The sequence below is a fragment of the Embiotoca jacksoni genome, unplaced genomic scaffold, assembly GCF_022577435.1.
Source record: "Embiotoca jacksoni isolate LCO1_2020_lvr unplaced genomic scaffold, fEmbJac1.0.p SCAF_48, whole genome shotgun sequence".
NCBI classification, from domain to species: domain Eukaryota; kingdom Metazoa; phylum Chordata; class Actinopteri; family Embiotocidae; genus Embiotoca; species Embiotoca jacksoni.
In genome coordinates, this window is record NW_027185401.1 from 1,417,620 (window position 1) to 1,445,489 (window position 27,870).

A 27,870-nucleotide genomic window follows, 5' to 3' on the forward strand; every position below is an offset into this window, starting at 1 on the left:
AATTGATATTATTGAACCCGTTCCCAAAAACAATTCTCAGCAAATAACCGTATCAAATTTGATGTGACAGAAATGAGGCACAAACAAAACAAAGCATCCAATTCGATCACAGTTGCACCGACATTTTGACGTTCTCGTGAAAAGCCCTTCGTAAGCTTTGTCGGAGAAAAGTGTGATACAGATAAAACTGTATTTATTTACTCAAACATTTTACAAAATCTTTCATTTAAGCAAATCAAAGTGGTTCCGGTGACGTTTACGCTTCTATAAATGGAGGTTTGTAAAAATCAGGTGGGAACCGGCCCGAAGCTGGTGCTGCAGAAATGTTAGATTTAACAAATGTTAATCATACATTATATAAATATATATATATTCAAACTCAAAGCAACAATGTGACCTTGTCCAGTGATGCATGATACACAGCAAAGCTACCTGTGACTATGTGTATTTGTGTATGTGTGTGTGTGTGTGTGTGTGTGTGTGTGTGTGTGTGTGTGTGTGTGTGTTAGTGAATAATTCATATCTCCCCCCCCCCCCCCCCACACCCCCTCCGCCGTGGGGTGCAGCAGGCAGTGTAGGGAGGACAGGGGAGGCGGAGGGGGAGAGGGTGTTTGTTTCATTGGCATGCCGCTCCCTGCCTGTCTGCGAGCACACAGGTGGAGCTCCCCGGTGACTGGGTTTGATTGACAGGTCCGCTGACTGCCTGCTGCATCGCTGATAACGCTCGTCGTGCCGCATCCAGCTTCAACGGCGCTGACGCTTCTCAACTCACCGACGCTCGCTCGCAACACGAAAGCAATGGAGTCATATGCAGATATACAACAACACTGAGCCGCAGGGGGGGGGGGGGACTCACACATTACCAAAAAAAAAAGAGTAATCCTAACATTTTGGTGAAATATTACCCACAATCAGACCATTTGTTTGTATTCCTCTATATATGGCAGGTTTAGTACAAATGTGAGGTATTTGTGACACTTTCTTTTTAGAGGAAAATACACTTTTCTTTTTATTCATCTAACTTTCAAAATCACTGGCTACTTTATAAATTAAAATGTTTTACATACCAAAGCAAGATCTTATCAAATATGATGCTCCAACAACAGAGCTCAAACATTAGACTTTAGACTTTATTAATCCCACAGTGGGGAAAGTTAGTCGTCACAGCAGCGTAGGCCTATGATCTCTTTTGATCCATATTTGTCGCTCCGAGCACCCGCAACGTAAAATTTATGTTTTAATAAATCTTAAAAATACACGACTCCATTGATATATTTTTTTCAGCAGATATCTTACTTACAACCAGAGTGAGCTAGCTGAGCAGTTTAGTGTTTCTATGTGCTGTATTTATTCAGTTTGAGAAACCGTCTACGGAAAGCAAATAAAACGGACTGGCCTCTCTGTTGCTAGGGTCGTTGCTAAGCATCGGCCTACGGAAACGGAGATCACACTAACAAAAAAAGTTTCATATGCTGAGAGCGAATGGCCGCGACAATATGAAATACATTCAGATTACATATTTGATTTCATCGGTAACTTGTATATATTTGCAATATTACACTCGAGGGTGATGCTTCGTTGCACTGTTGTTTTTTTTGTTCAATTCGTTGCGCTGTAGTTTAATTGAATGTTACTCTATTTTTATTTGTATATAATGCGCATTATAAAAAAAATTTATATAAAAATTTTGTTTTGCTATCTCCTCTATTTTTATTCTGTAATTTGTATTGCTTTACCCTGTACATGCTGCTGTAGCGACAAAAGGATGGGAATCACTGGGACGAACAACTAATCCAACGACAAATACTTGACCGATGAAATGATCGCGAAGCTGAAACTAAAACTGCCGCCTTAGATTTGGTGTTAATATGGAAAATTAACCTTCGCTCTTAATTGCTACGAGAGAGCCGCCCGCCTCCGAGCGTTTGTCTCCGACAGCCGGCTGCGAGACGCCTACAAATCAGACCCAGAATCTTTACCCGACCAGCGCAGAGAGCCAACTCCTGTGTGATTACAGGCCCGTGCGCGGCGCTGACAGCGTTGTCATGCCCGTGGCACTGGTTGTCCTTCTCGGCGGGCTCCGCCAGAGTTCGGACGGGAGAGGTAATTGGGACGAGAAGCAAAGGTGGATCGGCGGCTTAACCTGAGCGAGGCGGTAATGAGCAGCGGCAGTCCGGGAGGCCTCGCTGGAGGGCCAGCAGGAACCTTATCAGCCTGCTTGGCGTCATTCGGAGTCTATTTATGCCTTTTAGCACAAAAATAACTGCTATTTGAGAGTCATTATTTCCCTGGATATTTTCTAAAAGGGCTGATGGGTTGCGACGTGTTTTTTTTTTTTACCGCTCTGCGACATTAAATGAGTGGGGGTGGGGGGGGGGGGGGTCGATGGGGTTGTCGAGGCAGGAAAGAGGATTTTTTTTTTTCGACCTCGTGAGGTGTTGGACAATAAATGTTCTTCCTATCTCGCCTGAATGTTGTTGTGTTTACTTGAAATTGAAAGCTGGACTGATGAACTGATCGGAGCTTCTTTTTTTTGTGTGTGCCTATTTTAGCTCCTTGTTTTGGTCTAGTTTAGTGTTAGTCGGTCAGGTTGTGAAGGATGTGGAAAATCACCCAAAAGCAAAAAAGAGAAAAGGTGCAAAAACTAGAAATTATGAAGGAAAGTTCTTGACCATCTACTTGCACATTAGAATAAATTAGTGTGGAGCATATTAAAGTTAGGGTTAGGGTCACGTCTGCGAGTTAAGACACGGTTAGCAGAGCACAGTATAAACCAGGGAAGCAGGAGGACACAGCTAGCCTAGCTTCGGCTACATGGACACAGCTTAAAATGAATGCAAAAAAAAATTAGCGTGCTAACACGTTGCCAATGACAACGCTGATGTGCTAAAGACAAGCAGTTGTAACTTGTGTGCTGTCAAGCTGAGGCCAATTGGATTGTCGTTAGTTTGGCACCATTGGACAAGAAAATAATAATTATGAATAATAATAAAGATAATCAAAAAAGTTCTTGTTATACAATAATATAATTTTTTAGTTATTATGACAATTCATCCAACAGAACTGTTGACATATGGCTAAAAAAGTAAACGTAAAAATGACGTAAAACTATATAAACATGAAAAAAAAAAAGCCAATCACTTCATGTTTGAAAGTTGTTGTGTTATTTCAATCATTATCAAATCAATAATTTGCAACACCTAGATACACTTATTCACTTGATAAATGCTTTTTAAATTGCACAATGTCAATTAATTAGGGCCCAAAATGCGGTAGGATATTAAGCTTATAATACTTGTTTCAAGCTAAAACAGTTTCGAACATTGCCAAAAGTATTAAGTAACAATAAAAGCTACGTGCAGAATTATTTAAGAATCACACTGTGAAATTATTGTAGAAATAAAAAAGAGTTTGTCTGGTGAACTTTTGGTCATCGCATCTCTAAGTGGCGCCGCAGCATCAACCGTCGGCTGATGGAGTTCAGTGTGGCTTAAAGGATATCACGGATATCGAGCTGTCAATCGTTGCTGTGTTGTAAGCACAGACGTGAGATTGGCTCACTGCCTCATTAGTATTCCTCCCCCCCCTTCAAAGCATGCGCTCATTTCCCTAACAGAAGGTGTCACTTTCTTTCAAAAGGCAGACTTGTCATTTTGGAAAGAAGAAGCTCTTTTTTTTCTCACAGCTTGATGAGTCATTATGTTCCCCCCCCCAAAAAAAAACCCGATTGAGAGGCAAAGCCATTAGTTCCCACACGTTGAGCGGTTCACACACAAAAACAGTCTCTGAGCAGGAGGACATTTTAACATGTACGTACACATGAAACTGTAATGTTTCTACTTCAGTTTGCGACCACATTGAACGTTTTTCATTGTGAAGCTTTGTATGGAAGCCAAGAGGTGCCGTTATTCTCTTGAGGTTGTTTCAAATTAAGTCATTTATTTGATGTGTATTTGAACAAGTTAGACATCTTTGATAACAGCTTGAATAATCCAAATTATATACAATATGTACGCTATTATTTTTCCCATCCCTGATATAGTGTATTTTCTTCTTTTAATTTGAGCCACAATTCATTAAATTTACGGTCAATTTGACAAAAATTAAAGGTTAAATCTAAGAAAACAGTAAACCAGAACTAAAGTTTCTTAGATAACCACACCCCCTTGGGGCGTGGCCAAATGTTGAAGATAATTAACATTTTGCTGAGTCAGTGTCGAAGTTTAAATTTAGTCTTTAGTGACTGATTTTATTTATTTTGATCTAAACTGGTTTTTAATTAGTTTTTACTTAAGCTGAAATGACTACTTTTAATTTACTGGAGTTGTGTGCAGTTTTCTTGCGCAACGAGGGATTATTAGTGACATTTCAGACGCTCATCTTCACCTTGACCTAACTATTTTCACTCCGCAATCATATTGTGACATTAAAAAGCAAAAAAGTCTTTTGCAAATGCTTCATAATTTGCCAAATATGGAAGGTGCTGCTTTTAAATCGAGGCCGAAACAGAGCGTTGTATTTACCATCACTCTGCTTTGTATATATGTTCATTTATTTCTTCCCCGTTATGTTTCTGCGTGACGTTGCACTTGCAAATTACGAGTCTATACCATGAATGTAATTTGTAAGTAACACGGTTGTTTTTTCCAAAGATGATTCTTGAATGTTTTTTCAATCTAACTTTTGGTCAGTTGGTTGCTCCTCTGCGGTCTTGTAGCAGTCACAATGAACAAAGGAGGAAACTGAGAATATTTTACAGAAAACATTTCCTCTATTGTAGCCCGGGACTTCGTCTTTTCACCTGATATATGTAGGCGAAATAAGAACACGGAGAGAAGCGTGAATCCAGCGCAGCTCTCCAAATTCCCCCCGCTGCTTTTCAAAATGTAAATCCTACCTGTGTAAGCGTTAATGCGTGTTACCCGCTGCTGAAAGAACAGATTTGACAAGTCAATCTGAGAGATCCTTCCCCAGGAAGAATCTCTCGCAGGTTTATTCAAGTGTTTTCTGGGCTCAGAAGAAGTGTTCAACCCTCTGAGGGAGAAAATGAAAATGTCTTAATGGAGCGCCTCTTTTCCTTCTCCGCACTTCACCCGAGGCCATTTTCCCTTCAACAGATTTCTTGAAGAGCTCAATTGTGCTCAGCTAATGCATAACAAACAGATGGAGCTGAATGCAATCACTCCGGAGTGGCGTCTCTGTCTCTTTTCTTCTCTGAAGCGTTGAAATAAATCAGAATTATGGTTTTTGGCATCGGCGCAAGAGGAGAAACACTGCAGAGCAAAGTAGTTATCATGTGGCTCAGAGTCACGGATCGGGATCGGGTGAAGGGAGGGGGGGGGGGGGGAATTAATTAACATCATTTGGATTCCGCTTCTCGGAAGCTTTGGTGGGAACGGTTGCCGTGACAACCCCGGGCGACGGGGGCGGAAAAAAAAAAAAAACACAGGTTGCCTGCAGGTGATGACGGATGTCTCGGTACGGCGCGAGGCGGACACGGCGGCGGTGTCGCGTTTCCCCGAGTTTGTCGGGGTTTATAAAAAGCGGCGGCGGCCGACGTTGGACGGAGCCGCTGGCGACCTGGCGGAGGCACCGAGCAGATCGGGGTCTGCGACTCAATTAGCGCACAGATTCATAATTTTGCACGGTCGCTTTAACTCAGTGCAGCCGTTTAATCAAAGCTGTCCAACAGAACTTTTTCTTATTTATGTGTGTCCAAACAAATACAGATTTTGCTGCAAAAGAAGCTGTAAATAGAACAGACGTGCGGTCAGATTGACATCGACCTCTGACCTTCAATCACCTAAATCTATTTACTTCGTCCACGACTTCAACTAAATCTAAAGGTACCTCTAGACATTCCTGAGACCTTTTTGACCACCAAAATCGAATGATATTAGAGTGGGGCCTGTCAATCAAACAGACGCCCCCGCCCCCAAATAAATAAAACATGGCCTTTTGAAGCATTTTCTATATTGACGGGAATTGTTTTCTGATGGTCGGCCAGAAAACTAATAAGAAGGAGCGACTTTAACGAGCAAAACCGACATAACTCGTGGAGAACTTTTATTGACTGAGAATTTCATGAGAGAAGTTGAATAGGAGTCTATGGAGGCTTTTTGGAGCCGACCCTCTGGCGCCACCCGGTGGTATCGCAGCTTAAGGCGCTTCCGCATCTGCCTCATTTTTCAGACCCAGAAGCTACATCCACTGGGGGGGTTTTCTGTAGATATCTTGCGTAACGACCACGGGTTTGGAGTCAGGTGACAGTGACCTTTGACCTCTCAACACCCAAATTTGAATAAGTTTACCCTCGAGTCGAAGTGAACATTTGTGCCAAATTTAAAGAATGTCCCTCGAAGCGTTCCCGGGATATCGGGTTGACACGGGAAAACATTAATACAGTGATGTTTCTCCGGTGAACTTCGAGAGGAGGATTTAACGCCGTCATCAATCCCGGAACCGACTCATTCCCTCTGACGGCAACATGAAAGATGTCCGACTGAAAGGTACGTCCACGTGCACATCGCCTGATAATGTTGTCTCAGCTGCTTTATTGCAGCTTCTTGTCTATTTCTTGTAATTTGTAGATGAGTTGAGTTCATAAATCTTTTTTATTTTTTTTTTACGTCAGATGGTGCCGGGTTGGATTGGAGATTGGTGAAGGTTCTGCCAGCGATTTGTTGATACGTCGTGGGAGGTTTAAGGTTAAGGTTACGACCAGTTCAGGGACACTTCACAACCAGTCACAGGAGCGTCGATTTTAAGGCGCCCTTCGACTGATCCAATCCAGCACCGACCGTAACGTCACTGAGTGAATATATATACTGAACGAGATATTTTGGGCGGCGGAGATGACCACGTTATCGATGAAATAATGCAATTCTCCTTTCAAAAATAAAGCACCTTGCAGATAACTGGATCATTCCCGAGCTTCCTTTATCCGCCCTTCATCTTTTACAGGGTTTATGTTGCAGCCGGTAGTTTGATCGGATTGTTTTAGGAAACGAGGGGCCTCGGCGTCGGCGATAAACGCAATAAATTCACACTCGACAAACTGCCGCGACCTCAGAGAAACCAGTCGGACTGTAAATCCCCTGCAGAGCGAAAGCGGAGTGATTGGCGTTTCATTCGGAGCCCGGTGCCGGCGGAGGGGTGAATCCGCAGGAGTCTGCTGACTCAGTTGAGCGATTGTGTTTTGCCCGAGCCCGACATCCAGTCATTGATTTAATTTGAGCCACAGACAGATGAGATCAGGGAGGAGAGATGATCTGAGGCTCTGTCGCTGCTGTTAAACAGATGTTACTGATAAAAAAAAAATAAAAAAAACTCTCCCATCTGTAAAGTGATGAGGATCAAAGAGTCAGACGTGGTGAAAATTAAATACAGAACTGCAGCTACATAAGTTATAATAAACCTACAGAAACTGGTGGTGTGTCCATTTTTATGAACAGGGACTGAATACTGACTTTATCCCTGTTAATCCATTCTATAAATGAATGTGATTTTATGTGACTGAAATTTGTAACATCGAATGTAAAGTGTGAAACGGGTTTGTATTTGTACTTTCTTTTTTAATGTTTACAAAAAAAGTGCCTTGATATTATGAAAAGCAACAAAACCTGTTGAAAATGTTCCAGTTTCTTCTAAAAATCCTTCAGGCTGTACGAGTAATTCATCACACGTCAATATCTTTTTTTTCGTACCGTTGTTTTCGTAACGAGTACTTTATAAAAAAAATTGAAAAGAAATACGTGAAAATGACATGGAAAAATAAGAGTTCAAATGTTGTTTAATTGTTGTTGTTTTTCGGGAGTTTTTTTTTAAGGCGGTCGATTTTCTTGAGCTTTAGCTAAATGAGGAAACGGCATCAACCAATCACATCTTGTGGAATTAGAACGGATGTCGATAATTAGCAGTTTATGTAGTTTACTTTTGGTCAGAGTAGAGTTTGTAGTAAGCAGGCAACAGTGTCTCAGTGGCTAACGTACGCGTGTCAATGACTTAATAATAAACTATAAATCACATTTGAACTTTTTCTAAGCTTTTCTGGCCTAAATTTACAATAATAAGAGAACAAAAAACACAGAACAGTAGTGTTTATTTATGCAGCAGAAGTAATATATTTTCACCGTGGATGAAGGTTTCATGAGAATTTTATTTGTACAAAATAAATGAGTACAGGCCAAAAAACAGCAGTCAGCTGTTTTTCATTTTAAGGCGTTTGTGACTGATGATTGTAAAAATAGCAACAAAACGAAACTGAGCCGTGATCAAAAATGAAAAAAAAAAGAATAAATGCAAGAAATGAACCCAAATATACCTGCTGCATTAAATTCCTTCATCAGCAGCAATACAGGAACATAAATATAAGTATGAAATGAAACAGAAGTTAAGCATATACAGGAAGTGTATTTTCAGAATAAGGCACATCGTATACATCATGTCAGCACATGATGTATAGTGACGGCACTGCGAATGCAAAGCTTCTACTGTATATATTAAAGAATATCTGATGACCGAAGCGGCAGAAACTTAAAAACCCTGTGATCCCGATGAACCTCAGTAATCACTCCAGGAGAATAAAACTTCAAAAGAAACTATGAATATCAAGCAGCCGAAAATACAACATTCATACGCCAAAATGCAGCAGAGTTCAAAAAAAGCTTTGAAGCCACCAAACTCCACAGAGCTCACGCCGCCGTAAATCCACCACATTCACTTTCAGACGAGTAATTAAAGTCTGTGCAATGTCACCGTGAGTGAGAAGGGGGGCCGCACAAGTTCATGCAAGGTTGTTTTTCTTCTTCTTTTTTTTTTTAATTCGTTTTACAACCAGTTAATGTGTACGTGTGCTCCTCAATTAAACTCGAAGCTGAACTGGACAAAGATTTTTTTTTTTTTTTTGTGTGTGCAAAAGGTGGATTGTTTGGGAGCTTTAATCGAACCCACAGAACGTGATTTAAATTATCTTTTGCACAATTTCTAATATCGGGGAAAATGTGGAAAACAATTGTACCCGAGGATTTTTTTTTTTTCCAGAAAAACACAAGAGTATTTGGTTCAAATATTTTTAACTTAAGCATCACAAAGGCTCAACGAAGAGCCGGGAACGAAAACGCACCAGTTTACGTTGAGCGGCGGCGTCGACACGAACGCAGCGTCATGCTTCAATGTCTGCCGAAGCTTTTTCTAGCACCACAAGGTTTCCTGTCCGACTCCGAAACCCGAAACAGAAACCAGTCTGCCGTTGACGTCGCGGTAGTTTCTCTTCTCAGAGACCAGCTGAGGCCATTTTTCACCTCCTCGCTTTTGTTTGGCAGTATGTACAATATCATATGTACTTTCCAGATAAAAGACGAATACACGAACTTCTACATTCATCACGCCTTTCGAAGATCGACCAGCTAACTTGCCTTCGTTCTTTTTACCCTCTTGTGCAAATGTAAACCCCCGACCACCTGCGCGTTTGACGCTAAATCGACACGGCAATCTGAATTCACGAATTAGTCAACAAACGACAACAGACCAAACCCGATGTCTTCAATTAGCAGATTTTTATAATTAACCAGTTTATATTCTGATGATTTTCCGGTTTCCGTAGCAACTTCTTCCATTTTAATACATTCAAATAAATCAAACGTCCATCATCGGCGTCGACCAATCACAGAGCTTCTCTCTATAACTCCCGGCCGTGATAAGTTTTCTCTTCCAGCGTCCCTCCCTTCCTCTTCCGTGTCAGCTCCGGCTCATCTACTTCCTGTAGTCTTCCTCCGATATCCGGGTGGCGCCGGCCTCCTCCACGGGGCCCTCCCTCTTGGTTTCCATGGCGACCTCGGTGTAAGCGACACCCTCCGCCAGCGCCTCGGGCGTGCCCTGGGTTTGGAGCTCGGACTCGGTCTCGGCGCCCTCCTGGCCCTCGGCGACGGCCCGCTCCTTCTTCAGCTTGATGCGGAAGGTCTCCTTGGTCGGAGCTTTCTTGGCGATGTTCTCCTTCAGCCGCCCGCCGGACTGCTTCAGCCGCTCGCCGGCCTGGTGCATCTTCTCCCTCCGCTCGGGCGGCATGACCTTCTCGCCCAGGTTGTGGAACTTGCTGCCCAGGCTGTCCTTGGTTTTGCTCATTTTCTCCTTGGAGAAGGCGGCCTTCAGCGTTTCGGTGCTCTTCGCGACGGACTTCTTGAGGCGAGCGGCTCGCGAGGGGTCGGCCTCCTCCACGCTCAGGTACTCCTCGTCGGAAGAGAGGTCGGCGGGTATATCGTAGCAGTCGGGCTCGATCTCCAGCCCTTCCAGGCCGGTTCCTTTGGGAGACTTGGTGACGGCCACTGACGGGATCTCCGCCTCACCCTAAAGAGATAAGACACAGATATATTTTATTGTCCTCAAAGGGAAGATTTGCTTTAGATCACATGTTGCCAGACCAGAGACAGAAGACATGCCGTCATTTCAACGTGATAAAGACAAAACGTACTTAGTTCAACATCATCCAGAGATTTGGATAGAAATGCACAGCTCCTGGGAGCTTTGATGCTCCTTTAATTTGCTGGTAACGGTTCGTTCTGAGATTGTAAAATGTGACAAGGATTACCCGAGATCCATTCTGACCTTTGTCCCTACTTTTCTCATCAAAGCAGTGAGGGTTTCAGGGGTTCGTCTGGCCAATTAGTTTCACTGCAGTTGGGACAAATTGAGCCATTCTTGGATTTATCTTCACCCAAAAAAAACAAAAAACAAACTCTAATTCAAATTGCTAAACCAGAAAGCTTCACAGCTGTATTTTTTTTCTTTTTTTTTCTTGCATTTAATAGAGGTTATTAGTCGTAGGCTAGTAGTTTCCCACCGTTTCTGGTCTAGTAAGCAGGGTACATTTCAAAAACCATGACAAAAACTATTATTTTTGACCAGAAAAACTATGAAAAAACTTTGACTAAAACAAAATTAATAACTGGGCAAAACACATCCTGGACCTGTTTTTCACAATGGTCATATTTTGGACTCTGGAAGACCAGATTATTTCCCAAAATGGTCGTGTACTTTAAAATTCTGCCAGGTTTTTAATTTCAGCATCGGTTCATCTAAAACGTTTTACGTAATACATTTGGTTTTCTCTTTCAAAGTTTTACACCTTAACTGTTGCTTAATCACAAGATGCCTCTCTGCACTGGACACACTGATGAGACTGATATCCATCCATCTCTTCCATCCGCTACGGATAAATCACCGTTCTGCACATTAAGATGACGGCGGGCTCAGATACAAAATACGATATTCCTGAGAGATTCTCTGACCTACAGCCTATTTGACTCTGAAACCAGTGGCATCGTCATGAGATCAAGTTTTTCCTATTTTTACTCACGAGCAGTAACTCAACCTCATTCAGACGGGAAGCCGGATCAACACCAGGAACCCAAGACCACCAGTCATAACAGCGCCATCTGGTTTCAGCCATGACGAACCGCTGGTCCCTGTCAGACTGGTTTTGTCATTACAATTCAGGTATTCAAGATTACTAAAGACTTAATCCTACTGTCCTCGTAATAATTAAATATACATGTAAGTGCAACAAAAATGTGTGTTTGGAAGCAGCTAGTTACATGTAATGGAGTTAGGAAATTAAATGATTTTTTATTTTTTATTGTAATCAGTTACAGTTATTGAGGATAAAACCTGTAACTAAATTACAGTTACTACACAAAATGTCGATAATAAAAAAGAGGTTACATCCGGATATATTCTTTTCGGTAAAAATCGTGTCATACAACATTCATTCAGTCCCTTTGCATCTTTAAATTTTGAGCCTCGTTTCTGATTGGTTCTCGTTTGAAACTTGCACCGCCTCTCGTCTGCCAATCAAATCAAAGGGCGTTGCTTTAAGCAACGATGCGGTTGACTACGTTGTTGGACAAGAACACATTTTCACTGCTGAAAATGCAAACATATTTTCATTGTAACGTAAAGAAAAGACTCTAATATTACTATTCAGTAAGAAGGATGATTCTGGTCTAGCAGAGGATAGAGATATTGGATGAGTAAAAGCGAACTCGATTTGACATCGCTGTTGCTGTTTTTACGTGATTTTTAATCCCTTAACAAATATTGCTAACACATCAAATTTTTTCCTCTTGACAAAAAAAACAAAATATCGAATGTAAAAGATAATGTAAAAGAAGCAGGACTGTCATATGCGTCTGATGGTCGACAGAAACGAACCAGCCGTGTTGGAAGCTCCTCCCGGGCCTGCTCCACCTGCTGCAACCTACAGGTGACTTTGGATGTGAAAGCCAATTAATCCTAATTAAGCAGCGGCCACCTGTGACGATCACACTCATTAATCAGGGAGGAGTCGTCGGAGCACGTCCGGACACCGAATGACACAATAATTACACCGGCAGGGAATGTGGGTCAAAGTATGTATTAATAACCTCGGTGCCGATGGAGGAAGGACAGGGAGAGACCGGCAGGAAGTTCAGAGCCATCACAGACGGTAATTATGTTAACACAGAAAAAAAAAGAGAGAATCAGTCACAGTTTTGAAACACAGCATCTCACAACCTTTTTTTTTTTTAACGGTCGATAAAGGAAAGATAACTAAACGGGGTCTACCGGGCTCTGGAACAGGGGCACAAAAATGACACCAAACGGCAACAAAAACAATTCCAGAGACAACGTAAACAAAGTCAAGCGAAAGGACAACAAAGAAATGCAACAACCAAAACTCGACTCAAAACGATAAAAGAATTTCCACACGACCACAAAAAAGACACTAAATGGAAACAAAGAAAACTCCTTCAGAGCGACTTCAAGCAGACGCAACACGAAAGAGACTCAAAACGTAACAAGACGTCAACAAATAGATACAAAAATATTTCAAAACAAATACAAACAGGTGCTGAAAACACAGACACATAAAAACATCAAAATGACCACAAAATGATGGAAAACCAAGAAACCAAGAAACAAAAAAAACAAAAAAATCACCACAACACATCCTGTGAAATTACACATCGTCCTCTGACGCCCCGGCGCCGGATAAACAACAGCCGAGGCGGAGCGGAGGGCCCTGGGTGTAAAACCATTTATATGAAGCCATCTGTCTTTTTCTTATTACTGCCCACCGTCCGGCCCGTCATTATTCAGCCACCGGCGACGACCGTCTCCAACAAAAGCACTCGCCGCTTCCCGTTTAAACGACCGCAGCTGAAGCTCTATATTAGGAGACGAACGGAGGCCTCAGAATAACCCGACAGCACATCAGTCACGAGGAAACTCAACACCGCGACTGTCTCCTCTGCAGGCGGCATCTGACTCGGGCTAACCCTGGACCCCATGTGGGAAAAAAAGCACGGTCTCGTCTACCTGTCGGGAACGTAGACGGGGAGTCGTCTTGACGGGGAACGTTTATCGATCGTTGCCTTCCGTGTCCGGGACGTGTCCGGGACCTGCGGGACTCCGTTAGCGTAGCTTAGCACAAAGACTGGACGCAGTCAATCAAAAATGTGAATAAAATATACTTGTCTGATTTATGTGTCGTCAGGAGCAAAATCAATCTCGGCTTAAAGTATTTATGGAAAGTTGCTTCTTTAGATTGACTGGTATGTGTTGCATAAAATCATGTGAGTACGCTGAACATAATTTGCACTTTTACTAAAATAAATCCATTGTATTTGACATTGTTTCTGACCTTGAGGTTTGAAGTACCCTTAGTTAATCAGTACCAATTATTTTCATTACTGATGATTATTAGACTTTGATTAGACAATTACATCCCGACAGAGTGACTTGTTTTGTCTGACTTTCAGTCGAAAACTCAACAGGAGCTTTGAGCTCATAACTTCTTGCGATCTTTTTTGACAAAATCACAACAAAAACTTGGAAACATGAAAAAAAAAAAAGTAATAAGGAAATATTACTCCGCTTTAGGTCAGGGACAATGTTTTCTGATATTACTTAAAAAAAACTTACAGTGTACTTACTGTAAAATTGGAATGCATTTTTACTAATTTGCATTTAAATAGAAATCGTTTATAATAAACTTAACAATCAAACCGAAAACCTTCTTAAAACGGCGGGCAGCTGGTCGTCTATCAAGAAACACAACAGAGCTTTGGCTTCTCTGATTCTTTGTGTAATTTTGGACCGATGACAGGAGCAGGTTGATTATTTTAATGCAGACCTATACTTCTAGTGTTACCCGCCCCATGTGAACAGAATTGGAGCCTCCGCAAATAGAGCCTGTTGACGGTCCCTAAAGAAAGAATAAAGGTGGCCGGTCCCTGCAGTCAGGATCCGATGACGGAGTATTAAGCACAAAAAAAAAAAAAAAAAAAAAATCGGGGAGGAAGACGTTGTTTTTAGTTTGCATTTCAAGAATAAAGTGAAAATGTCGAGAACAAAGGTGAACTGTTGTACGCCTGGCACTAATACTTATTCTAATGCGAGATAAAAACAGTTACGAAAAATGTTTCCCTCCTGTCCTGATGTCACTGGATTGTGAACTACAGTCCTGACGCCTCCGGTGGCCCTCGGCGGTACTGCATGCTTCCGCGTTGGTTTCACTTTTCAGGTCTGGATGCTACAGATACAATCCATGGTCTAAATTCAGGGATGTCACGTCTTCGAACACTTCAACATGTAATTTATAAAGCGCCAAGAACAGATGTCAAGATTGTCTAATGAGCTTCATTTGGCTAGCTGGTGTCCTCTATTTTTATACGTTAGCGTCGCAGCAATGCAACACGAGAGACCGCAAGTACCACAAACAATCTGTGTTATGCTTACAGACGTTAAGTTTTGAATTCAAACGGAGGATTATCTCGGCTCTGTATATATTGGGTTCGGCCCTCTGAAGAAACCGACGTTTGCGTCCACGACATCCACAAAACCCCCCAAAAAAACATCCATAATTATCATCTCGAAATGTTGAAGCTGTTGGCTAGATAAAGCAAATAAATAACTAAATCAAATAGCGGAACATAGTTATCACGTAGTCAAACATTTTGCAGATGAAGAGACGGACGTTTGTTTGTCTCAGGGAGTTGGTGGAGACCAAAAATAGAGCAAAAAGAAAGTAAGTACAGTGCAGCTGTATTTTTGTTTTTCTCTACATCTTGTCTTATCTCAGATTATTTCTTACCTCTTCTACTATCGTTCAAATGGCAGTTAAAGCTGGCTTTTAAAAAAATTTTTTTTTTTACCAGCAGCGGGTCAAGTTGATTGACACCCCGTCTCTCGCTGTATATTGACCCCTGTGATAAGCTGCCACATCAGACCCTCAATTCCGGTTGACAGCAGTTTATGGCCTGTCCCTGCTGGCAGCGAGGGAGAATGCTGTGATCCCAGAATAGGTTCCTCTGTCACGGATCCACAGCAGCTGTTAGCGGCACATTGAGCTCCAGTTACTATTCTGAAGTTTCGTACGTTATCGAGGATAGAAGCTCCGATCTCACAACGAGTGCTGAAAGCTTCTCCGCGCAGCCGACCGTCTTTCATTTCAGCAGGGTTTTATGTTTTACAAGAGGCTTTGCATAAATGTGATGACCGCATTTTCACTGAGGAGGTCAAGATTTTCATTACAGGCAGAAATTAATGGCATTAATGCACTTGTTTTTTTTAGGTAGGTTTTATATGCAGAAAACATAGAAAAAGACGATTTAGTAGAATAGATGGAAGCAGATGCAATCTGTACAATAGCACTGCAAAAACTAAAAACAATCCAAAATATTCTGTAAATAACTTTTTCATATTTTTTTGGAGAAAAAAAAATGGGTGAAGCAAAGATCCCTAAAACCAGCAAAAAAACAAATATATATATATAGTCCTTACAAAATCACAATATAACCTTAAAACCAATACAACAGACCACGAATTTGGCTTTATATTACTAATAAATTACGATCTTTTTCAAGATGCTTGAAACTAGAAGAATTTGTGTTTAAACCCACCTTGGCATCTTGAAAGAGGACAACAAAGTCAAAACATGACATTTTAAATTTGAACAAATAAGCCAACATTTTGAATATTGTCTTGTAATTCCTCAAACAACGACTAAAGCTTTGAAAAAGGTTTGTGAACTCTTGAGGCACTCAATTTAATCAAAACAGCCTCCTCTTAAAATAATGAACAAGGAAACGCAGGTTTTTAATTTCAGCAGGAGACCGTTGAAATCTAGTTTGCAGTCCGCTCTTGACTCTCAAGGCAAATTAGTACTAGTTACCTCGAAACAAGTCTAATAACCGAGGGGCATTTTGTGGTTCACAAACAAGCTACAAACACTCGTGTATGTCCCTTGCAGGTAATTAAAGCGCTGTAAACAGAAATGTAATTGTGTTTTTATGGGGGGAGTAATACGCTTTACATATTCCTTTTATTAATCCGCTTAGTGCTTCTGGGCAGCATCAACAGGTTTAGCACAAGTTGCCAGATGCATTCGGCTTTGGTTTCTGTTCAGGCACGGTGGTAACCAAGCAAACCACGCAATCAGTCCAAGTAAATAGTTGCGGTGCTCAACTCTTCCAAAGAATACAAAAAGTTTTATTTTACATTAGTGATTGCGTCCACATTAAGGTTCCTCTTGTTCCCCAGTCTTTACGCTAAGCTAAGCGACACATGCCGTGACTATTGACCCGAACCCGACCCGCATAGACTCGTAAACTTTAAAAAAAATTAAAAAAAAGAGACCAATCGAACGAGCCAACCCAAATAACACCCAATGATAGGCAGTTCCCTAATTGAGGTTGATATGAATCTTAAAATCTCACTGACTGAAAAACTGTCAGAAAAGCATATTTTCATTTTACCGAAGATCCACCGGTATTTCTACGCTGAAGTACCACCCAGCATGGGTCAGTTATTTGGCGAGACTTTGACAGGTCTTTGATTGAGGATATATGTGTATAATAGTGAGTTTTACCAAAATAAACTTAGTAAATTGCAAACAAAGAGCCATTTAGCGAAAGGTGTTTCCTGCCTGACTCCACTCTGCCGATTTAGATTCAAAATTTGACACCGCTCTCTCTACCCGTCTGACTAAAGCTGAACTCACACAGCCTGCGGTGATGAACAGACTCTCTTTGATCAACTGTTCAAAATCCTTTCAGTTCAGAGAAAAACGTTTTCTTTTTTTTTTCCTGTCCGGCTGAAATCCCCGCAGAGCCTCAATTGGACGTTATTACAAAATCTGTCCATCTCCTCAACGACGTCCGTCTCCTCAATCAGCACAAGTGCCTCGAAGTAATCTTACTCACTTCGCGCTCTTAACTAACATATCGCATCTCTGCTTGGAGATGAGCCCCGTATTTTTTTTTTATATCTTTCAACCCTTGGTGAAAAGAGAAAGCTCCCCAGGAATACGTATTAATGCAAATGTTGCTGCGGTTTGGAAAAATTGCTTAAATGGCTCCAGATTAACGAGTTCGGTGAAGCGTTTCTGATTACTCATGAAACTCGGCGGTGAATCACCTTGTTTTCATGCATTTCAGACGACCTGATTATGGCCGACCACTCTCTGGATGAAAGTGTGCCCTCTCGACGTAACGAGGATGCGTTCCTGTAAATTACCAGTGTTGCAGAGTCAAGGGCTCTCAACGGTTTGAACTTCAGACGCCCTTCATTTCCTCACATCGCCGCTCGCTCTCTCGGAGCGTACGCGGCTTAATGAACTTGTTGCTCGGAGCCCGAGTTTGTCCTACTTCGTCTTATATTTCATTACGCTCCAGTTTCTCGTAAACAGGAACCCGAATCTAGTTTGACTTGAGGTCCTCATTTGGTTGACTAAATTGAATGGTTTTTTTTTTGTTGTTAAAGGCTTTGAAGGACAATTTTCTTTATTACCTAAATAACTGTGAAGGACAAAGATGAAATATTTTCCTAAAGGTACGATAAGAGATAACAATGTTTTTGGTCTTGCCTTTGCTTTTGGTTTCAAATACTGGGTGCTCTGTCGGACAAGTTTAAGTTTGGGAGTGAAAAACTCACAAAAACTAAATGTATGAAAAACAAAGATTTGAACCCAAGTTTTCGGTAACTTCACACATTGTTATTGATATTTGAACGTAAATTGCATTATTATTTAATTTGATCAATTAATCCAGTGGTTTCCAACTTTTTTAACGTTAACCTTTGTCACAAGATTCACATATTTAAACCAGTTCAACCAGAGATTCTAGATAGTAAATTATCCAGTAATCCTCATAAAAAAATTAACAAAAACAGTTTATTGTGAGTAGGGCTGTCACGATCATTAATCTTTAGTTGACAAACAATTGTCATACAAATGACCATTTCAGTCATCTTTTTCCAGTTCCTTTTATGCCACTATTATTCTACAAGGCTAATCACAGTTGAATTATTTACTTTATGTAGAAGGAGAGCCAGTTATTGGCTGTGGCGTTTGGGTTTGCAACAGAATCCGTGATGTTAACGGAAATAGTGGCTCATCGAAATACGGTCAGTTGACTACAGAAGTTGAGCATCTCAAGCCAAACAGTTGGTGGCGCAAATTCTCCAGTCGAGTCATCAAACCACAGCAGAAGAAAGAGGTGCAACAAGGTGACGTCATTAAAAACAACGAGTCAAACCTCAGACGGTGGAAACCAACATTTAAAATAGTGATGGAAATATGACATTTCTGTCCAGACGATGCAAAATCCTTAAAGTCACCTTAAATAATTGAGATTAGGCAGTTATGTAATATTTATGACTGGTCTAATTGGGGGTAAACTTGGGATTTTCTAAAAGATATAAATAAATAAAAGTCTTATAAAGTCCAAAACCCAACAATTGTTTGCTTGACGAATGACTGAAACCATCGATTCGTAGACACGGATGTACTTGGACAATCATTCAAAATGATTTAAGTCTAAATATCATACATTAAGTTGTCTAAAGATTTTGAAAAAAATCGGTGTCTCCAATCTCAGGGTTGGGAAAAAGGTTCCGTCACCCTCATTCAGAAAGTCAAAACCCCAAAACATGTGAACCGCGTTGACATTTTACCAAACGGCACTTTGATCGTCTTCTTACCTGGTAGATGACGACTCTGAACTTGTTGCGGGTGAGCAGCTCATCCTGCGTGGTTTCCACCTTCTTGACGCGAACGTTCTGCTTCTCCACGCGCGCCCGGACCTCCTTGACGTTGGCGCTGACCTTGCGGGTCTTCTGCAGGAGCTTCTCCACCGTGCCGCTGGTGTCGGTGTGGTCCTTGGCCAGCTTCATGACGTCCCCCTGGATGGTCTTGATGTTGCTCTCCAGGTCCTGCTGACGCTCCTCCATGCGCTGCTGGCAGGACTGGACGTTGTCGATGATGCCGGCCACTCGCTCCAGCAGGGACAGGATGGTCAGGGCGCTGATGGGGTTCCCGGCCTCGTCCTCCACCCCGACGATCTCCAGCTTCTCCTGGACGCCCGCCGTGCGATACTTGTGCTGATCCATTGCAGTGTTGTTGTTGTTTTTTCCGGATGACTCGGATCTTGGATTTAAAAGATTTGAGGTTTCGCTTTGGGGGAAACGGGACAAGGACCGTTGGGGGTGGGGGGTTACCAGCAGGGAGACCGGAGAGTCGCAACACCCGACCGCTGTGACCCTGAGTCAGGTCTGGGGACAGGAGAGAGGGGAAACTCCACCTACCCCTTTTTAAAAAAGGCCTCGGGACCCGGAGAGAACATGAATTCAGTCCTCATCGGGATGTGGGTTGGGTGATTAACCCGGAGGGGAGCGGCAGTGCTCACACAAAATTCCCCCCAAACCCCCCCTCCACCCTCCCTCGTGCTAAAAATAAAAACTCTTTGTAAGGCGACACTCTGACATTTTGGGAAGATGCAAAGCAGGGGATGATGGAAATCCCCATCCGAGTCCCGCTCAGCTTTGTTAGGACCCACGCGGGCTGATTCATAATTTTTTTTCCGTTATTTGCCGAGTGTTCGTGCGCGCAGCTGTGAAACATGTACATCAACGACAGCTCGGCAGTCGTTTTCCGCAGGTCCGCGGCGACAGATGCAAAAGAAGCCACAGTTGTCTGGTCTGATTACACAGCGCTGGAATGTTTTCGGGGGATTAAAACACTTGCAGCTCTGCTCTTTTTACGTTGCTCCGTGGGCGCCAGAGTCCAAACATTGACTAGTGATTGAGATCTGAAGCTCTTTATAGAGATGACTGACAGTTTTGCAGCGTGAGGAGTGTCGGACCGGCGCTATTTTAACTCTCGGTCCTCTGAACAGCCACTGATTTATTTAGTTTGAGCATTACTCTGTGTACAATGGATTTTGTAGGCTGGTCCACCTGTTTGAAAGTGTAGAAAAATAAATTGTGAATTCCCTTCCTCATCTATCAAAAAAGTGTTAAAAAAAAAAGGGCTTCGTATATAAGTACATCTTCATTTAGTGACTCTTAAATCGTACCGAAACGACTCCATTGTGTTCCAGTCAAATGGAGACTAACCTGTTCATGAAATAACCTTAAAGTATCGCAAAAGTTTCAGTTTTCCTTTTTTTTTTTTTTTTTTCCTGTCGAGGGGTTTTCCTAGCCTGCTTCAGTCATTGCTAATTATAGTCTGGAAACCTTGTTCACGTTAAGGTTTGCTAAGCTGCTTCGAAGGAACGAACCAATCACAGACCAGTAGGAGTGACATCAAAGGCGGCGGAGTTTCGGCACAAACGTCGATTACATGGTGGTCAAAGCCGATTGGTCGAGGGCTGCTCCGATAACTTTAATTCACTTTCAAAATATTGATTCGAATGTAAGAGACAAAAGTTCTGAATATTTCGTGAACACTTTAGTGCCTCAGAGAACAGTAAATAATTGAATAGCTTTGTTGAAGTAGGAAGAAAATGCAAAATTTCGTCTCGCATTTTTAGCGTGAATTAAACTGCTTTAGAAGGTGGTTTATGTTTATTTTCCCCCAAGCTAACGATATGAACTACACTTAAGCTGTAAAATAATAATAGTAATCACCATCCAATCTTTTCCTTTAATTTCTGTATATTTGAGGGCAAGTTAACATACATGCATCTTTGTCTTAATTTACATTCTTATCTTCTGTTTCCGTTGACGAGCCTAATTTAATTGGTAGCCTTTTTATAATCACTTTATCATCATATCTTGTTGCAATTAGCATCTATGTAACTGATATGGCCTCATTTTAGGAAAAACATAGCAGCAGATAAAGTCTAATTATTTAATTTAAAATGCCGCCTGGTTATCATTTTTAATTTTGTACACAGTATGTTGCACATTAACAGCTGTTGTAGTTCTCTTTTCCTGAACTAAGCCACAGTTTAGTGACTATTATATTGCTCTTGGGGAGAATCAGTGCACAAGGTAGGTGATATCTTAAAATTAGGACAGCGGCTTCTGTTACCATCAAAGTTTAAGGTTAAAAAAGTAGATCCCACATAAAAGAGTTGGAGGTTTTTTTGTTAATCTTTCTTCTAATTCACGGTTAAGTTTAGCAACAAGCCTGCAAAGTTTTTTTCTTCATTGTAACTGCAAATTTAAAAAAAAAAAACGACTAAATAACATTATTTTTGCAGTTTCGTTCTCACCCTCCCTCTGGATTCATTTCAGCATTCAGTGACGCTTTTTTTGAATGAATGAATGTCGGATCCCGGTGGATGTTCTTTTACAGAGCGGCAGTTTGGAGCCGACTGATTAAATGTGTTCGACTGAAGCCAGCAGCTGCTGCTGTCCCTGAATACGCCCCCCCCCCCCCCCCCTTTTCCACCCACCCAGCTCTGCCCCTCCGCCCTCCACCTCTACTCCATATAACTCTATATTTACCCGGGAAGGCTTTGCCCGAGGCCCCAACCCCTGCAGACATGTGCGACACGCACAGCGTGGGCGGTTCATTTTCACACGGAGAGACGGTGACCTCTGCTCCCGGCTCCGGCTTCTGAAAATGAACAGTTTTTAATTAGGTAACTAATGATGTGGCCCCGCCTCTAACAGGTGTGTGGCGACGGATAATGATAGCCAAAGGGCCACGTTCATTCTCGTCGGTCCCTCGTTTTCAAAACCTCAAACTTCCACAGCTTCTACAGCGGGGCTGAAAGAAATATGCTCCTGCACGCTAAATTATCTTTAGTAAAGGACGGTTAACGAAGAAACTAAATTAGCAGACACATTAATCCAAGAGAAATTGGACATTATACAATGTGCAGGCTGAAGATTAAACACCACGCCAGGTCAGTTACCCTTAAAACCAAAGGTATGAAAATCAGGGGCAAAAATAGCAAAGGAACTTCTCTTAGGATAGTGACTTTGGTGAAATAAAAGAAATTATTAATAACAAGTAATTTTGGGCATTTTGTAGTACATGCCAGGTTGGAATTTTTTCAGGATAAAATGCAATAAATTAAAGGTCGCACTGAAGCTAGCTCGGACATCGCTCTATATATGTGAAGCCGACCGAAAAAGAAGCCAAGCCCGGATAGTTTTGCTGAAATCACTCACATACAAACTGTGTGGAAGGGACGAGGACAAACTGATCATATCAATAAGTTGTGAAAAGTTCAAAATTAGGGGACCTTTTGTTAACTTTTCAAGATCACTTTGCCAGGCTTCATAAAGTTTACAGCTCACACAAGCTTCCACCTAAAAGGGCCGATATCACTATTACATTGAACATAATAAACAATGTCAGCTTTAGAAGATGGTGTTTACTGTCTAATATTAGTGTTTAGTATGGAATTGGGACAAAATGTCTCTGTGGAGGAAAAACAAATCTGTCTTTTGTCTCCTGCGACCGATAAGAGGTCATCGTTATAATTCGTGTTTCTGCACTCAAGTCACACACTCGCGCACAATTTCTGCAAAGAAAAAAACCCACAAAAAAAACCCCCATCATTAATTCATCACACAGAGTGGAATACGCGGTAAAAATGAGAGCAGCTTCAGAAGAAGAAAGAAAAATCAAAGAGAAAATTCAGGAGGCTCAGACGGGTGGGGGGGGGGGGGGGGGACATTTCAATCAAATGACACATCAGCACTGTGGGTGTACATTAAAAAAAACATTTTCTTTTTTTTTTATTTAGTCAGAGACCAAAAATAGCCTCTCAGAGTCTACATGCAGAATATTAACATGTCAAACACATTCTAGTCACATTTAGAGAAGTCACGGCTGCGATGGTTGACAACAAGTAGAAACACGTCGCTCAGCGGGAGGGGGGTGGGGGGGTTTGAACTACGACCTGAAAATTTAGACTAAGACAGTACAGAAAAAAAAAACCTCCTGTGACCAGAAAAATTCAAATGATAAAAACATACAGAAAGGACAAACCTCCCTGAACTTGCGTTTCGGACCTCAAAGGGTTTCGGGTCTAAAGCAGCAGTTCATGAACTCTGGTGTCACAATCAAGTGGTTCCTCCCCAACTTCACCTTTTTTACCACGGGTCAATCGCACACTGCCTTCGGTCGGCATGCGCAATAAATAATTGATTGTTAAGGATAAAACCAAAAACACGATCAATGTTAATTGCAATCTGGAGGTTTAAAAGTCATTTTAACATCCTCCCCTTGCAGTCTGTTTATCTCTTGATTTTATCAAATTTTTTTGCAAAATGTTAAGACATTAGCTGAACTGGTTAAAATCCCTATAATATAATTTCATAAACGATTGAGCTAAGAATTCGTTCGCCTCTTAGCTCGAATTATATACACTAATCACGGCCAGTATTTTGGTAGCCAGCTAAGTTGAGCTGGTTACGGATGTGGCCGGGCAGACAGATATCGGACAGATCATTTTCCAGAAGGTCCGGTTTGCAGCACTAATGCCAGCTTCGGGGGCCCACGGTGAGTCGGACCAGCTTATAAGGCTGGATTGTGGCATATTATTAGTCTTTATTAGTTCCTTATCAGAATCAAAATTAATTTCTGATCATTGAATCCCGGTCATTACTCTAAAACGATTTGATTTTGGTCCAGACTTTCACCTTGTGTCGCTGTTCAGCAAAAACATTTGGCTAGCAGTCTGGCCAGCTACCTTTTCCCATTCAATACCCCCAAATGAGTGTTTTTTTTATTTATTTTTTTATCAACTTTAACTTCAGTTTTTAAGTTAAAGATCTTCTCTACTTGCGGTCTAACTTTTTGTTATTATTATTTGATCAGTTGTTAATTGGAGTACATGGGAGTTGAGAGAATGCATAATTATTGGGAAGTCCTGATCCAGAAAATACTGCTCACCTGTCTTTACGACATCAAAGGATTAAAAAAAAAATTAAAAATTAAAAAAAAAATTAAAAATTCATGCAACATTTTGTTTCTGGGAATATACCCGACTCGACAGTTTTGTTTGGAGGGAAAAACTGCGTTCGTCTTCCCATAAACAGATTTTCACAGCAGCTTTAGTTTTGAATACCACTTGAAAGTACTGTGCGAGTTTGATTTTATCTAGCAGATACTACAGAAATCAGCTTCGACATAAAAAAATATAAAACATACTGAGGAATTAAATTATTTCGCAAAATACTGAACATCACAAATGCAGTATATGGCTTTAAGATTAATGAAAATAAAAATGAACCCAAGTTACCTGTTACATCATCATTGTTTGACAACACTACGGGCGTATTTTGTTTTGTGATTGATTGATATTACAACGAGTTGTTTGCTGTAAAACCATAAATTAAAATTGTACATTAAATAAATTGTGAAAAATCTGATCAGAAGTGAGCAAAGCTTTCAGTTTAAGAATCACTGAAGTGGGATTTTGTTAAAGAATGAGACAAATCAGTGAAAACGTTTTTTTTTTTTTTTTTTTTTTACAAGTTGCAGGGAAATTAGGAGATTCTGATATAAAACACACACGACCACATAACTGGACTTCCAGAAGGTAACAGGCGGCGTTACAGTTGAAGTCAGGGACACAAGAGGACAACACAGAACTCATTCATTTTCATTCACCGGATGTAAAGATCCCATCGAGACATCGATTGCGATTGTTGCGGAACCAAATCTGAATTTTTATTTTTTTAAATTTTTTTTACCGTCTTAAATCGATTGCATTCACAAGAGAAAAAAAAAAAAAAAAAAATAGAGACTCGACATAGTTACACAATATTTTCAAACATGTCACATTAAGTCTACACTTGTGTGAACAGAACAAACATCGGACGTACAGAAGCTTGAAGTGAGTTGCACCACGAGCTCCGTTTTCTAGCCTATATTAGTTTACATTTTGAAAGAAAATTCAGTTTCAGAAATTAGCTAATAACTGTTCCGTTTTGCCGCGTACTATAACTATCAAAGTCTTACGTTGATGCTGCAGAAATCTTAAAAACCTGAACCTTCATGTCTTACCGAATCTCGTAATGATCTTATTTTGAACTGCCAAGTCATAATTTCAAGATACAAAAAAAAAATCTGCAATGTTGTTTTTTTTTTTCCTTTTGTGAATGTAAAGCGTTTCCGTCGTCACAGGGCAGTTGACATACAGTATATTTGTCTGCCGTCACTGTTTAAACACAAAAGGCCAATCCCTGGTTTCCGTGGGCTCGAACTAAAAAACAAACACCTGCATGCTTTTGTTGCGGTTTATATTCGCAGTTTGGCTGAACAACGTTAAAAAAAGTCAAAAGACTAAAACGTGAAACCGATTTAACGCGCAGGATGTGGAACACAGTACAAACATCATAACATACATACGGGTCACCAACGAATGTTCAGTTTCCATTTCTGGCACATGCACTTCCTCTTTGCTTAACGGATGGACGGTCTGCACGGTCTCCGACTTTGAAACGTTTTGGTCGTGGACTTTTGTAGACCTCCAGGACGTGGAAACCATGAATTGGCCTTTAAGACTCAAAAACATTAATACCGTAAAAAAAAACAAAAAAAAACAGACTTTTGAGTTAATCACACACAACTTGATATCTTTAAGACGAGTATCTGATCACGTTTTCACTCCGGAAGTAAACGGCGTCTTTAGATGTTGTTTTTTTTTAACTGTAAAGTGAGTTTCGCGTGTTGCCCGTTGGGATTATCATCGGTTTTGGTCGTGGGATCTTCTGTGCTTGGAATGTCTCACTGAGAAGAAAATGCAAAACAAAGAAAGACAAAACAATTTTCTCACATTCAAAGAAAAGCCTTGATTACAGCCATCTCAGCAACCAAGACTTCTTCCATTTACACGCCCTTCTTTTACAATCTTCTGGCTTCAGATTTACAAACGGAGATGCGAAAACATTTCTGTCAAAATTTCCTGCCATGACTGACACGTACGATTGTTCTTCTTCCTTATGAGGATAAAGCTGGTTGGCTGATTTCCGAAGATTACACGTTCCTTTTTTTGTTTGTTTTTGTTTTTGTTTTTTTGTGTGCTGAACACTACCTTCCTCCTCACAGTCCTCCGTTCGTCAGTCCGACTTTTTTTTTTTTTTCCATATCTCTGCCAACACCGGACAAAGATGGAGGAGGCGGTCGATGCCGACAGCGTTTCCTTTTAAAAAGTTTAAAACTACACCACACTACACAATTTTCACAAGTCATGCGGATATACAGGAACTCGAATTTAGAATCAAAGTCAACATAAAAACCTTGAGTTAAAAACTACTTTCAAGAAAACGAATTAACATCATAATAAATTATTAGCGTGTTTAAACTCGGTGTAGTCTTCACACAGAATTTCATACCAAAGAATAAGTGTAAACATATCTATCTCACTGGCTGGCCCCCTCTCAGCTCCTACACAACACACACACACAAAAAAGGACAAAATCCAAACATTAAAAACTGCATTTGGTGATCAGCTGCACATTATTAGTAAAGAACGAAACAGAGGTGGAGCAAAGAAATATAGTTTTCAATAAATAGCACATTCCAGAGGGGCAGATGTTACTCTGTTAGCCAGTTTGCCAAAAGTACCGTAAAGCATTCAACAAAACCTCTAATGAAGCAGTTAAAAGTAATTAAGACAGCAGACGTGGTGACGATGTAAAGTGACAGCGGGTTGTGTTGAATCGGCTCCTTGTACTTGGTCTTGCGGTATTGAAAAAAAAACAAAAGACAAAGAAATCGTGACTGCGCAAAATAAACGCGCAAAAATTCCTTCCAAAATAAAAGAAAAGGGGAAAATAAGGCCCCTTAAATAAATCTTCTCATGCTTCTTTTAATGGTTTCCCAGGGAAAGAAAATTAATACCACACCTACTGTTAAAAAAATGGTATTCCCCACGCCGTAAGAAAAAACTTATCAAAAAGAACCACCAACAAACACGGCTATACCATCCGGGAGTTAGTGTCCGTGGCAAAGTGTCCGAGGTTTTGTTTTTGCCGGCGAGCCCTGTTGTTTTTTGGACATTTCCTGAAGAGACAGGACAGAGAAGGGAGGGGGACATTCGTGGAATTTATTCAGCTCTTCTGTCAGCGAGTGTGTCCACATCAGCATGAGCCTCGCACTTTATGATTGGGTTTCTGAAGCGTCAGCGCTTTTTTGTTGTTTTGTTTTGTTTTGTTTTTCTGGGCATCTAAACATCAGACGTGAAACCCCCTTTTTTTTTTTTTTTTTTTTTTTATTTAATGAAACCTGAACATGCTAGCTGGAGTCCCGTGAAAGAAATGCGATATGTATATATGCACATACGTGTTCTTTTTGTGGCGACCCATTAATCAGCAATTCATGACGATATAATTAAAGTATTTTGACGTGTTTTTAAAGACAAAATTAATGGATAAATGAATGAATTGTACTGCTTTCAAGCATTGCAGTGGTTCCACAAAAATCGGTCTAAAAACATAAAACCCCATAATCTGTCCCGCAAAAATGATCTTTTTCTTTTTTTCAAAATTTCAACCCATTTTTAATAAATAAGTTTTAACCCCACGGTGTGAACAGCTTAACATATGATGAACCGTGAATTCACCCTGTGAGCCAGTTAAACGGCG

At 41.0% G+C, this 27,870-nt stretch overlaps 2 protein-coding genes across 3 annotated transcripts in view; both read right to left on the minus strand.

The window, feature by feature from the left end:
- Window positions 1-8,138: 8,138 nt before the first annotated feature.
- Window positions 8,139-19,692, minus strand: cavin4a (caveolae associated protein 4a). Its single transcript, XM_069170042.1, has 2 exons — window positions 19,018-19,692; window positions 8,139-10,344 (listed from the first exon to the last, which is right to left on the minus strand). Exons 1-2 carry the CDS (start codon window positions 19,423-19,425, stop codon window positions 9,754-9,756), a joined length of 999 nt encoding a protein of 332 aa, XP_069026143.1. The 5' UTR covers window positions 19,426-19,692; the 3' UTR covers window positions 8,139-9,753.
- A 3,292-nt stretch (window positions 19,693-22,984) lies between these two features.
- The window catches only part of tmeff1a (transmembrane protein with EGF-like and two follistatin-like domains 1a), a 75,977-nt gene continuing 71,091 nt past the window's right edge, over window positions 22,985-27,870 (minus strand). For both annotated transcript variants that reach the window (XM_069170039.1, XM_069170040.1), the window contains exon 10: window positions 22,985-27,289. In XM_069170039.1, the coding sequence (XP_069026140.1) occupies window positions 27,205-27,289 (85 nt within the window). In that variant the 3' untranslated portion in view covers window positions 22,985-27,204. The remainder of the gene's footprint in view (window positions 27,290-27,870) is intronic.